This window comes from Meles meles, chromosome 17 (genome assembly GCF_922984935.1).
Source record: "Meles meles chromosome 17, mMelMel3.1 paternal haplotype, whole genome shotgun sequence".
NCBI classification, from domain to species: domain Eukaryota; kingdom Metazoa; phylum Chordata; class Mammalia; order Carnivora; family Mustelidae; genus Meles; species Meles meles.
In genome coordinates this window covers 15,780,966-15,794,484 of record NC_060082.1, presented here as the reverse complement: position 1 = coordinate 15,794,484, position 13,519 = coordinate 15,780,966, and the positions used below count along the sequence as shown (strand labels likewise).

At 37.8% G+C, this 13,519-nt stretch overlaps 1 protein-coding gene across 1 annotated transcript in view; it reads right to left on the bottom strand.

Moving 5' to 3' along the window:
* The window catches only part of USH2A (usherin), a 714,551-nt gene that overhangs the window by 192,868 nt on the left and 508,164 nt on the right, over nt 1–13,519 (bottom strand). The window contains exons 44-46 of the mRNA XM_045983172.1: nt 13,117–13,326; nt 11,580–11,782; nt 7,444–7,556 (exon numbers count right to left, since the gene is read on the bottom strand). Of these exons, the coding sequence (XP_045839128.1) occupies nt 7,444–7,556; nt 11,580–11,782; nt 13,117–13,326 (526 nt within the window). The remainder of the gene's footprint in view (nt 1–7,443; nt 7,557–11,579; nt 11,783–13,116; nt 13,327–13,519) is intronic.

Genomic DNA, 13,519 nt, shown 5'->3' with positions numbered 1-13,519 from the left:
CTGCATAAATGGATTTGGAACGACCCAGTAAAAGAAATGAATGGGTATTCAGAGTGCAGGGGACAGTGTAGCAGTTAAAGGCCAAAGTGCATGAGGAAGAGACGCATTTGGCTGAAATCCACATGGTCTACCTCAGGGACTGAGCAGCTTCTGCGGAAGTTAAAGGAGTTTGGGAAAGAGGTTGCTGAGGAAATGGCGGGGGTACTGATGGCAGAGACTTACGAGTAAGCTTGATATTCTGTAAGGTCTTTTAGTCAAACAATGTGTCTGTTATCAGAACTCACTGGCCATTAAGATAATAACTGCTGAATTATAATATTGGATTGTACCTGTACAACAGTAGTAAATGTACTTCAAATGAGCCCTTTCAAGACGGATCCTAACAGAGGGATACCTGGCTGGCTCAGTCAGTAGAATAAGCCACTCCTGACGTAGGGTTGTGAGCCTGAACACAGGTTGGGCATACAGCCTACTTAAAAAAAGAAAGAAAAAAAGAATGAAAGACTAACAGAAAGTTCCAGGTCAAATTAAAGTGTGTCTCTAGTTGTCCATATTGGTGAGAGAGGAAGTTTAAAATATGGGTGAAGAAGACTGATTTGACATATTATACCTATAGCCCAACATTCTATTAAAAAAGATTAATTTTTTCACACAAAATATAAAATTTTATTTCAGTCACTGAAAAAAATCAGAAAGGGAAAATTAATAAAAAAAAAAAGTCATACTCTAAAAAAAAAAAGAGGCCTCAAAATTTCACCTCAAATTTGGTGAGCTGAAAGAGGAAAATATTTTTCCACAAGCTATAACCTCTTTTGCTATTTTCAACCCTAAACTAAGTAATTTGAAAATGTAAGTGGATTTATAAATGATGATAGTGGTTTAACCTTCATTTAAAGACACACAGCCTGTGCTGCTATCATAAAGGCTTCTGAAAAGTTTGTATGTAAAAATATAATTTATAACATTCAGTAGCTTCAGGCAAATTTTCAAACAATTATTTGCGAATGCTACAAAGACATTATACCACAGACTCATCATCAGTAAAACAGCCCTGAACTGATTTGGAGCTGAAAACACCGCCATGGTTCCAATTAAAAACCGTGAAAGACATGATCTGTGTTCTCTCTCTGCTTTCCTTTGACCCTCATCCATTGAAATCATGCACTTTGGAATACCAGCAGTAACTAACAAAATCTCTTTCTTGTTTATATTCTTTTACTTTTTTTTTTAAAGCTTATCCACGTATAGAGAATAAATAAGTAAACTTTCCAGGCAGCCCAGCACCAAGTGAAGCCGTCAGCTCCCCTGTTTGTCATATTTTAGCCCAAACCGAAGCCGGCCAGCTATCTTCATCCAGCATAGACTCCACATTCTCGAGGACCAGAATTAATGAATTAACTATTGATTAAATTCCACTCTAGCAAATCCACCAAGGCAAATAAATGAACTACCCAGGGCACGTGTAGGCCATGGCCAGACATGTCTGGGCTATCGATCACTAGCTAGTATTCTTTCGGGACACAGAAGCAGCTGATGATAATATGACAAGTATGGAAAACGTGATGCAGAAGCAGAGTTTACTTCCGGAGGAACAGTGTAAAGAACTAGAGGTGCTCCTGCGATCCTTCGACATTGTTTGCTATAGCGTCTTTGGTTTATACGTAATAGGAAAAGCACGCACAAGAGCTTGTGCTGACATTATAAGGCATAAGTTCAGAAAAATAAAGAGATGACTTGATGCACTCCATGGATATAATCCAACAGGCTGATGTCCTATCTGTATATGTTATTAAAATATATGAAACTTAAATGTTACTGACAATTGTGCCCTACCAAAAATAAACTAAGAATCCAAGAAATATGAGTCTTCTTAGAAACCAAGTTGTTCTAAGTGCTATAGAAGTTAACTCAGTCTACTGACATTTTTCTGGAAAACTTCTCATTTGATTTTGCCCATTGCTAATACAAAGAGATTTTTTTGAACCAAAATAAAAACATAACTAACAAGTATACTTTGCCAGAAGTATAATAAAATTACACAAATAATAACATGCACATAGGAGGCTAACTGCTTTGGTGTTGGTGTAATTTTGATTAATGGCTTGGCAGCCTATGGCTGCTCATTAGAGTCTTGCCTTTGGAAATTGTTGCTCTTCTATGATGGATCATTTTTAGAAAGGAAAGACTTTCCTTGCCAATATTTGGTTGTGAATGATTTCTATCAAGTTTTTTCTTTAAAAAAAAAAATGGAAGCAAGGAAGGTAGAAAGACAGAGAAAAACAACAAAAAAGGAAATAAAGTTGGAATGGCTGGATGGCTCAGTCAATTAAATGTCTGACTCTTGGTTTCAGCTCAGGTCATGATCTCAGGTTTCTGGAGACTGAGCTTCTGCTCAGTGGTGAGTCTGCTGAGATTCTCTCTCCCTCTGCCCCTGGCCTCTCCCCTAAAAATAAATAAGCAAATCTTTTTTTTTAAAAAAAAGGAAATAAGGGGCACCTGGCTGGCTCTGTGGGTTAAAGCCTCTGTCTTTGGCTTGGGTCATGATCCCACCATCCTGGGATCAAGCCCCACATCTGGCTCTCTGCTCAGCAGAGAGCCTGCTTCCTCCTCTCTCTCTGCCTGCCTCTCTGCCTACTTATGATCTCAGTCTGCCAAATAAATAAATAAAATATTTTTTTTAAAAAGGAAATAAGTTTGCCAAAGGGATCAGAATTAAAAAAAAATATGTATGTGGTTGAGAGGGACTTTCTGTGGCTGGCCAATATGGGGTAGACCTGTTACCACCTCTCTCTCTGACTGATCAACACTAAAAAGTGTGCAAAATAGCAAACAACCACCCGAGGATTCTGAAAAGTTAACAATAGAGACAGATCAGGAGGGGAGCCAAAACTTGGGGGAAAAAAAGATGAAAGATTGAATTTGTCATAGTTTTTTCTCTTTTATTTCCCCAGTTTAACCCAAGAGCAGCCCCAGTGTAGAACTATGAACTGGGCAAGAAAAATCTATGTGAGAAACCTCCTTTCTGGCCAGAGTACAAAAAGACCTTATAACCCAGAGAGTGTGAGGGAAATCCCTGTTTTGCCTTTTTCTTTTTTCCTCTGGACTCTGCTCTGAGGATGACTCTAGTCAAGGAGCTGCACTATAGCAGTCCTGGTCAAACGAGAATCTAAAATCCCAAGAAAAAATCTCTTTCTGACCAGAGAAACCAGGACAAGAAGCTCCCGTGGTCAAAAAAAAATGGTGTGGGGGAAGGTATCCCTCTTTTTCCTTCTATTTTCTCTCATCTTATTACACCCCAAACAGTCTCATTTGCATAAAATATAAGGTAACTTGGAATACCAAAATTCCCAAAGAAACCATGTCTTTTTAACCAATCCCACAGAGGAAGTACAAGAAAAATCTGTAAAACCTAGACATTGGGGAAGAAATCTCACAGAAAAGAAAGCAAGGTGATCTTCTAATTCTGTGTATGCACCAACACAAGTCTCGACTCAACTCCAAACTATACATGCATGGTTGCTTCCTATACGAAATCTGAGCATCACAACAAAGACTTTGAGACCTGAACCATTACATAATCCCTCAAACAAATACCAGATTAGCCACTGAAAAGTGCGCGCACGGAGCAGACATGAAGCAGCATTGCAAAACTTTTGAAAAATTCACTGACATTGGAACCATTGGGCATACAAAGCAAGACAGAATTTGCAGTCTGAAGTTAACCAAATGATTACCTGCTAAATGAAGCAAACTAAAATTCCATCCCTCACATTTTTAACAGGACTCAAATTATCACAACCTAATATTTAGAACATCTAGGAAACAATCCAAAATCACTCAAAACTACACAAATCAAAAGAAAGCTGAAGTGGTTATCTAAATATCAGACAAATTATGGTTGATAATGAGAAAATTATCAAGAAAGAAAAAGGATATTACACCATGATGAAAGAATCAATTTGCCAAGACATAGCAATCCTGAACATGTATGTACCTAATAATAAAGCATGAAAATACATGGGACAAAAAACGGATAGCTCTAAAAAAGAAATAGATAAGCCACAATTATATTTGGAGATTTCAACATTCTTCTCACAATGTTTTTGAGATCAATGCCAGGGAGTGTAACAAAGGCTTTCATCAGTCCAACTATAGTCTTCCACTTGATCATGAGTTTTAGTTTTGCCTTTCATCCCAGCTTTCCACTGAACCTAGGTAGCCTTAATTCCTATGAACCTTTTGTTTCTCTTGAGAATACACTTCTGATCTCCTGGGAGTGGAATATGCCAGAAGTAGACATATGCATGCATAATATGGAGGTGAGGAACCTTGAATTTTTTGATGATTAATTTTATGCATCAACTTGACTGAGCCACAAGGTGCTCAGATATTTGGCTAAGTATTACTTCTGGTTACATCTGTGAGGTTGTTTCCTAGGAGATTAGCATGTGAAATGGTGGACTTGATTAAGCAGATTGCCTAGCCCTTGTAGTGGGCATTATCCAATCAGCTGAGAGTCCAAATAGAACAGAAAAGTTCCCTTTCTTTACCTGACTACTTGAGCTAAAACATCAGTCTTCTCCTGTACTCAGCTTTGGACTGGAACCTACACCATTTGTTTCCCTGATCCTCAAACCTTTGAGAGACTACACCACCAGCTTTCCTGGGTCTTTGGTTTTGGGTTCTGTTTCCCAGGAGAATACTAATTATAGGTACTAACTAGATTTTTTCAGACTTCTACTAATCCTGTGATTCCAGCTTTGAACCTGAACCCATCTTCCTCTTCTTTACTATCTTTTTTTTTGTTTTGTTTTGTTTTTTCCATTTTATTTATTTTTTCAGCGTAACAGTATTCATTCTTTTTGCACAACACCCAGTGCTCCATGCAAAACGTGCCCTCCCCATTACCCACCACCTGTTCCCCCAACCTCCCAGACCTGACCCTTCAAAACCCTCAGGTTGTTTTTCAGAGTCCATAGTCTCTTATGGTTCGCCTCCCCTTCCAAATTTTTTTTTTTAATAAACATATAATGTATTTTTATCCCCAGGGGTACAGGTCTGTGAATCGCCAGGTTTACACACTTCACAGCACTCACGATAGCACATACCCTCCCCAATGTCCGTAACCCCCTCCCCCCTCCCAATCCCACCGCCCCCCAGCAACCCCCAGTTTATTTTGTGAGATTAAGAGTCATTTATGGTTTGTCTCCCTCCCAATCCCTTCTTTACTATCTTTAAAGTTTGTAAGTGCTTAGACACAGGTTCTCTGCAGGGCTAATTAGTTTGTTTTCCATCATTATCTCCCTCTGCCAACCAACACTTTGGTGTAAACGTTCTCCACTGCACTAAGTCATTTGTTTCTCCTTGCCAAACATTGCTTCCAAAACTGTGTTAAAATCCCTCTTCTGTTGTCTGCTCTGTTGTTCCTTAATCTTGTTGTAAAACGCCCTTTTTAACGTTTTTGCCATCAGCTTAGTATATTTGAGAGTAAATTTGAACCACAACTAAAAAATACTTTTCCTCTGCTAGTATCTGTAGGAATCTTTCTTTTAAAGATATTTTATTCATTTATTCATGACAGAGAGAGAGAGAGAGGCAGAGGGAGAAGCAGGCTTGCAGGACTCGATTCCAGTACTCTCGGATCACGACCTGAGCCAAAGGCAGATGCTTAACCAACTGAGCCACCCAGGTGCCCTGCACCTGCACTCTTTTTAAAGGAAAAAGTTATTCTGGAAACACAGACACAGATGAGCATTTTTTAATTTCTAATAAAGCTTACAGATTTTTACCTACAGCTGAATATGTAATTTAAGACATATTCTTTAGGCCATTCACCTGGGCTTGAGTCATGAGGATAGTAACAGACAAGAAATTTGACAACATCCACCCACCTAACTATAATTCTTCCTTGAGTTCTTTGACTGGACTCAAATGTTGCATCTTTCATGATGCCTACACTGGTAATCCTGGGTAGAGTTTGGTGTTTTTCTCTTTATGTTTTTCCTGCATATTATAAACATATATTATGGTGTTTTTCACATTATTCTGTAAACATTTTTTAGGGCCGTGTCTCCAGTCAATGGACTGAAACTTTGAAAATTTAAGACCATGCTTTATATATTTTTTGTATTACTTTTTCTTCTTATATTATTATAGCCACAAATGTATCTGCTGGTAGCTTTTTCATTTGATTATTTCACCTCTGCAGAGTAGGCAATTCTGTGGATAGATGGGGAAAATCTGATGGGATTATCAGTTAATTAGCACATCTGAAATTAGATGAGTATCTATAGAGTGTTGGATAAAAGATGTATTCAAGGAGACAAGATAAGATCTTTGCCCTGAACAGCCAAGCATCCAATTACTTGGGGTTTTCTAATTATTTTAATCTTTAGTTCTAGTAGAGATATTTTTAAACTGATTTTTAAAAAGACCTAGAAACTTCAATATGTTGCAGAGGAATCCTTCAGAATTGAAATCTCTTATAACAGATTAATTATCTTGGTCAGCATGTATGTGTGGGAGGTGTGGGTGTATGTGTAATAGTGAAGGGTGATATATTTGGGTGGGTGAAAAGAATGATATGGGAGTACTCAGATTTCTTTCTCTAGCCTCAGACTGATGTAGAGAGAAGAACAATTGTCATCTCACTTTTGGCTTGGGAAACTTCATGTTAAATCTTTTTATTCCTATTATTATAACTTGAATTGGAAAGAGACTCATTTTCAAACTATGACTATTTCTCAGGAACAAATGGAGATCCAACAAATGGAGTCTGATGATATTGGTAATGGTTATACAAAGATTATCTCCCCTGTTTATTTTATAGATGTTTCTAGGTTTAGGGCAATCTGATATATGTACATCTATTTTTTTCAAAGAGATTAAATTAGAAGGTAGTTAACCTAATTAAAATTATATTCTTTGCATTACCAAAGAATTCACTTAAGGACACATTTAGTGTATGTGCTGCTGAAGTGAGCACTAAGGACACACTTAAATACAGAAAATATTTTGTGCTTTTAAGCATTTGCTCACAGGTTACTAAATAAAGGGAAGTAATTCTGGAAAATCAGGGACATTAAAACTTAAATATTAGATGATGTGTCCAGTGAAGATCAAGAACTAATAATACAAAAATTCTGATTTACAGATTTGGGGTGGGGGGAGAGGGATAAAGGGAGAGAAAGAGAATGTTACAAAGGCTCCACGCCCAGTGCAAAGCCCGACATGGGACTTGATTTCACAACCCTAAAAACCATGACCTGAGCCAAAATCAAGAATCTGATGCCTTACTGACTGAGCCACCCAGGTACCTTTTGATTTATACAGATTTCTATAGCAACTTTTTAAATGAGATCGTCATTGCTGGGATGCAATCTTTGATTTTTAACTTTCATTGCTTATGATCAGCTCTTTAGATTAACTGACAAGAAATTTTACCTTGAAGTGATGCCATGAATTGTGGGTGTTGGTATATCACTTGGGGTATCTTCCACAGTGGTGGTTTGGGTTCCATTACTTTTCATACAGGCGTATTTGGTACAGACTTCAACCTGTAGACATTAGTTTACAAAAGAATACATCCAATTATTTTCAAAGCATACACTGCCAATGGGTTGAATCCACACACCCTCATTTCCCAGGACTCTCTTGGAGTTCTATTAATATTAATTCTTGATGTTAATTGACTCCACTGGGACAAAATCAGCATAGAATATAGAAAGGAGCTCAAGACAACTGATTTAGTGATGAAAATGGTGATGTTTAGCCTCTGGTTCCAACCATTAAGAAAGAGACAGACATAATAATCTATCTGGAGCACAGTTGAGGAATGGAAGATGTTTAGGTGACAGTTTGCAAGCAGAATAGGTTATCACTGCGTACGGCTCTCTAGATCTATAACCAGGTTGTGTAATGATGATATCTCCCTTAAGTCTTGACACTTTATAACGAATAGCCTAAATGCTAATGTGGAATAGAAGAAAAATGAAACCTAGAGAACCGTTTCAGTGTGGCTGAGCTCTTTTATATCCATTGGTTCCAGCTGCAATTGTATTTTTACCTTAATCACAGCAGAAAATCATCATTTACCCCTTTAATTCTTCCACCTAATCTGAATAAAAACAGAGGAGGGTGGAGTAACTAAGGTTAGAAATGGGGTTCATCAAGCATTAGTAACACAAAAGGAACACATGCAGCAACAGGGAGGAGAGACTAATTAATGTACGGAAGATTGCTGGTGGAACATCCATAACGCCACATCATTCTGTTCCCAATGAAAGGGTAAGCCAAAGAGAATCTGTACTTTTTCCAACACTAATTTACTTTCAACATCTAATACATAAATGGAGGAGGAAAGCTGGATGCAGAGGAATCTTAAACACTAAGGCTGAGCTGAGATGTTAGTGCAGAGAATGAGTGAAGCAGTTCTCTGAATATCCACTGGCAACGAGAAAAGACAAATGCAATTATTTTTTTTTAAGATTTTATTTATTTATTTGACAGAGAGAGAGATCACAAGTAGGCAGAGAGGCAGGCAGAGAGAGAGAGGAGGAAGCAGGCTCCCTGCCGAGCAGAGAGCCTGATGTGGGGCTCGATCCCAGGACCCTGGGACCATGACTCGATCCCAGGATCCTGGGACCATGACCCGAGCCGAAGGCAGAGGCTTTAACCCACTGAGCCACCCAGGCACCCCAAGACAAATGCAATTATTACTGTATGTAGTAGTTATGCCATTTCATTCATGAGGCCCTTTACACCTAAAGAGGAGCTGAGGTATATTTTTATGATGCTGTTTAAGTTGTGATCCTTATTTATGCAAGAGAGTCTTTTGAGGTAATATTTAGTAGATATTTGGACACTATCAAGGTTCACCACTCCGAGTATGTCCTATGAAACCCCAAATAATTTAAAGGCAAAGAAATTTAAAATATACTTGAGTTAATGACAACAGAACTTCATGCATATTGGGAAATATTTGACATATACGGTGCATAATGAGGTAACTCAAAATCAATTCAACTGCATTTATTATGTAAATAATAATGTGCTCAAAATTATTATGGGTACTGGCACAAATTTATTGAGTCCTCACAAGTCCATTTCATCAGTTTGTGAATTGGGAGTTAGGGAAATCAGGGAATAAGATCAAACTGGTAAGATATGAGAGATCTGATCTGGATTTTACTTACCCTATTGTCTTATCATCTAAATAGCTCTAAGTTCCAAACTACTTAGCTATATTCAAATGGTTCTCCAGAAAGCTTTTATTTTGAGTGTGGAGAAATTTGTCAATATTTTTCTCATCCTTACTAAAGTTATGTTCCATGTCTCCATCTCTGGAGCAGCTTTCTGCTGCAATAGCTACATTGCATAATGTGAATGAAACACAAATATAAAGGTTTACAGATTCATATTAAAAATAAAATTGAATCCAAAATTGAAAATACTATTCCATTTAAAAAGGGATACATAAAGGAGTTTATTCAAAAAAGTAGATATTTTCATTGGCATCTATGTATCTCCTTTCTCATCACTGGCTATTTTACAGAGGAGATTAACATACAGAACCTTAAGTCTAAAGTATCAGGCATATCAATTAGATGCATATTTTAAATGGGCCAAATCATCTTTGACATCGTAAATGAAAATCTTGGTATTTAGTATTCAAATTTCCAGTGATGTAACAACTACTTCAAGCAGTATTCCTGGAATGTGAAGAGCTTCACAAAAATATAGTTTCAAGGATAAGAATATCTTAGTTCCTAATAACACAATTTAAGTATTAGATTCTAATTTGGTCTATTGTCTCCTTATCTTTTTCCATGTACTAAATCTGATCAAAATGCACTCTTGTCAGGCCACTCGTGACTCAAGTCAGTAGGTCTGAGTGAAGCCTTTCACAGTAGAACATGCCTGAAGCACTGACACATCAACTCTCGCTGTATGGGCAGAAAGTTGGATCAGGACGCGTGTGCACAGCACCCAGTGACCTCACCTTACATTGTATTTTGAGTCCTGGTAAAACAAATGACTAAGTTGCCTTTTGAGGACTCAATGTCTTTCTCCACGAGGGCCCCAAAGAGAATAATCCAGCAAACCCTCTATCACCTTCCTAAACTAACCTTGTTCATAAAGGTTATTTGGAGTATGATTTTTATTTTATAATTTGAGTATGATTTTTACTTGGAGTATGATTTTTATTTTATAATTTGACCTATGATGTATGGGCACATATGGACTCACTGAAAAGCTGTGGACATGAGCATCTGTCTGCGTGTTCCATGCTAAGATGACTCAGGTCAGTTCATGGAAATCACAGAGTGTAATGAAAAATAATCAACATATCTTTCTTCTTTTATCAAATATCTTTTTGCTTTCTGAAGAAGGTAGGCCTAGCAGTAGGAGAGGCTAAAGCATTGGTTGTAGCCAGATGATTGCCGTGGGTTTCACCTTCAAATGTGAGGGAAAGAAGGGTACAGGAAAATGAAGGAGGGAGCACTTAATGGACACAGCCAGTGAAAAGTTTCTGTGGTCAAACAAAATTTCTATGCTTAATGTCTTTTGAAAATTATTTACAAATTAATAATTTCGTTAGAAGCTTTCGTTAGAAGCAGCACAGTTTCTTTAAAAACTTACCAAATTGCCACCCTCCTCTATAAACTTTGAATTTATGAAACATTCTGTTTTTATCATTAATTTCCACATTTGGCCTTGTTATCTTTTACACCCTAGCACGGTAATAAGATTTCCAACGCCTTAGGGAAAAGTTCCTTGTTATAAATGCCTTCGTTGTCTCTATGTTTTTTTTTCTATTTTGAAGGTCAGTAGATCTCCGAGAGATCTGTGAGTTGGGCCTCACACGGTCAATGCATTCTGAAAGTGGAAGCCGACTTGTCACATAAATACATACATGTTTTTCCAGGGCAGGGTTCAGGGGTTCATCAGAGTCTCAAAGAAGGTTCAAGGGCAAAAAAGTTTAAATACAACTCTTTTCCCATAGGTGAGGATTGCCACACATGTGGCAAAACCTTTTAATATATTTGTCTGCCATATAGTCACTTTTCTTGTTGCCTTCAGAATCACAGAATGCCAGGGGTGGATAGAATGTTTTAAGTTGTGGAGTCCATTGTCCTTACAAAAAAGATAACTGACACCAAACAGGTTATGTAACTTCCTTGAGGATATTAAATTAGTAAACAGCAGAAGTAGGGATAAAAAAAAAGTCTCCACATTCACAGGCTGATTCTGCTTTTGATAGCCATAAAAGAACCAGGAAGGACAAAAGTAAACTGTATGGCAAGATCTCCTGCCAATATATGACTTGCCTCATTTTGCCTGCCGGTGAGAATATCATCACCATTGTTTTCCATATTACCATTATCTTCTCTCCAGAGACTCATGTGTTTGCTTTCAGCAAACAGATTTAATCCTAATCAGTTTATCTCTTTTCTCTCCCCTCCCCCGGTAAATAGATAATCTGTAACCAAGACCTAAGGTGTCCACCGAGAGACATAGCCTAGCATGTTTTATTTAGCATATCTATAAACTTAACCATCAAAAAACAGTGTTCTAACCTGAATGTCATAGACAGTGAAGGGAGACAGGTCTCGCAGAATGAAAGACCCAGGCACATTCATTCCAGTCTTGTAGAGCTTATTATTTACATAGACGGAATATTCAGTGACAACACCATTTGGGTTTGAAGGAGATGTCCAGATGACACGTACAGCTGTACTGTTGATGATGACAACCTCTGGAGGAAGCATGCCCTGAGGCTCTAGAATTAAAGGAAGAAACTGAATAAACTCCAGCTGTCTCTGAAAAAGCACTTGTTAAACTCAACGCAGATTAGTATTTAGGTTTAGCAAAGGGTTCGTTGCTTATCTGCTTTTCTCTGATGAAGTTATCACAGTCTGTAGTCCTCTGTAAATTGGCTTATTATACTCTCAGTTAGAAACCATAAGAATTGGTGGTAAAATGCTTTATACCACCAGCATAGTGCTAATCTTCAATACTATGTGACCAGTGGGATATGATGATAAATTATTCACCCATCTGCAGCACTAACACATATCTATTATTTGTCTCTTTCCCCATCCCTTCACCCCATACCTCCTGGGGCAAAAAAAGGAAAAAAGAAGATTTGCTCCTTAAGCAAAAAATAAAACTCAAATACATTGAGGCTGAGGCTGGTGGAACGTAAAAAATCATTTGATGTTACTAGCTTGTAACTCAAGCAATATGAAGCAATAATGCAATATTGTCATTATGTAAATGATTTTGAATGTTGATTATCATAGGTAATGATGAAATCTAACATTAGGAAAAAAATCTTGCTTGGCGTTAAATTACACAATTATTCAAGCATGTCAGAAATAACTATGCAAAGACCTATTTTTATCATAAGAACCCATCTTAACTAGCTGAAAAATTGTCCTTGTGATCCATTCTATTTTATAAACAAAAGGTGTTGACCTTTGGCACCACAAAGGGAAATGGGTTCCACACTTAAAGTGCTCTGCTAATGACCTGGAACACTTGCTTGGGAGGTAATGATATTATAATGTTTATAATGAGACTTTATAAAGCCAAAAAGATTAGAAAGACCATTCCAAACACATTTCAGATTCACAAGTTGCTTCCCTTGCTTCCTCCCCCTTGCTAACTGGCTTAGAAATGAGTCATAGGCAATTTTTCTCAGTGGCTGAACTTCCACCTACTATTTCTGGTGACTCAGGGAGAGCCCTCACGGTGCCTGGCTGTCGTTTTGAAAAGCATACTGCTTCTGAGAGCAAATCTTAAAAAAAAGAAGTTTCTAAATGTCACCATTTATTGATGTGAACTCAGCTCCAAACTCAGCATACACCGAAAAGAACAGGAACAAACTGGGCTAATATCCCATTATTAGAGCCTTGTGCTGCTGTCTCTAAGGGACTGTGTATTGATCTGCCACTTGATGACAGCGAGCACTTAAGCATTTTAGCCCCAACCCCCTTCCCTCCAACACCGGAAATTTTATAATGGAGGGATGACTGATCTCAACCTCAGCAAAAAATCAATCAATTTCATTTGCATCTCTGAAGCCAAGTGTCCCTTGAAATCTGGACTCACCCCCATCGAAAGTGGTTGCGCGCAGTACTTCACCGGTGATGCTGTGGACTCCATTGAAGACAGAGATAAAAATCCAATACTCTGTGTTTGGGTTTAAGTGGCTGATGACATGAGAGTTTACATCTGGGAGGATTTTGAGAGATTCATTTGAGGTAGCAGAACTCCAAAAAAGTGTGTAATATTCAACATCACCTTGTAGGTCTTGAAAGGCTGTTAACAATAAATGCAGGATACTGTAATTGTGCCTGATCTAAAATGGTTTCTCACGGGGGAGAAAAAACCAGAAGATAAACTTCATCTTCAGCTGTGTCTAGAAGGGGGAAATGGAATGCTTATGGAAACGTCTTTATGGTGGCATTTTACTTCTTAAAAAAAAGTTTATTTTTCTTCCCCTCATCCTATG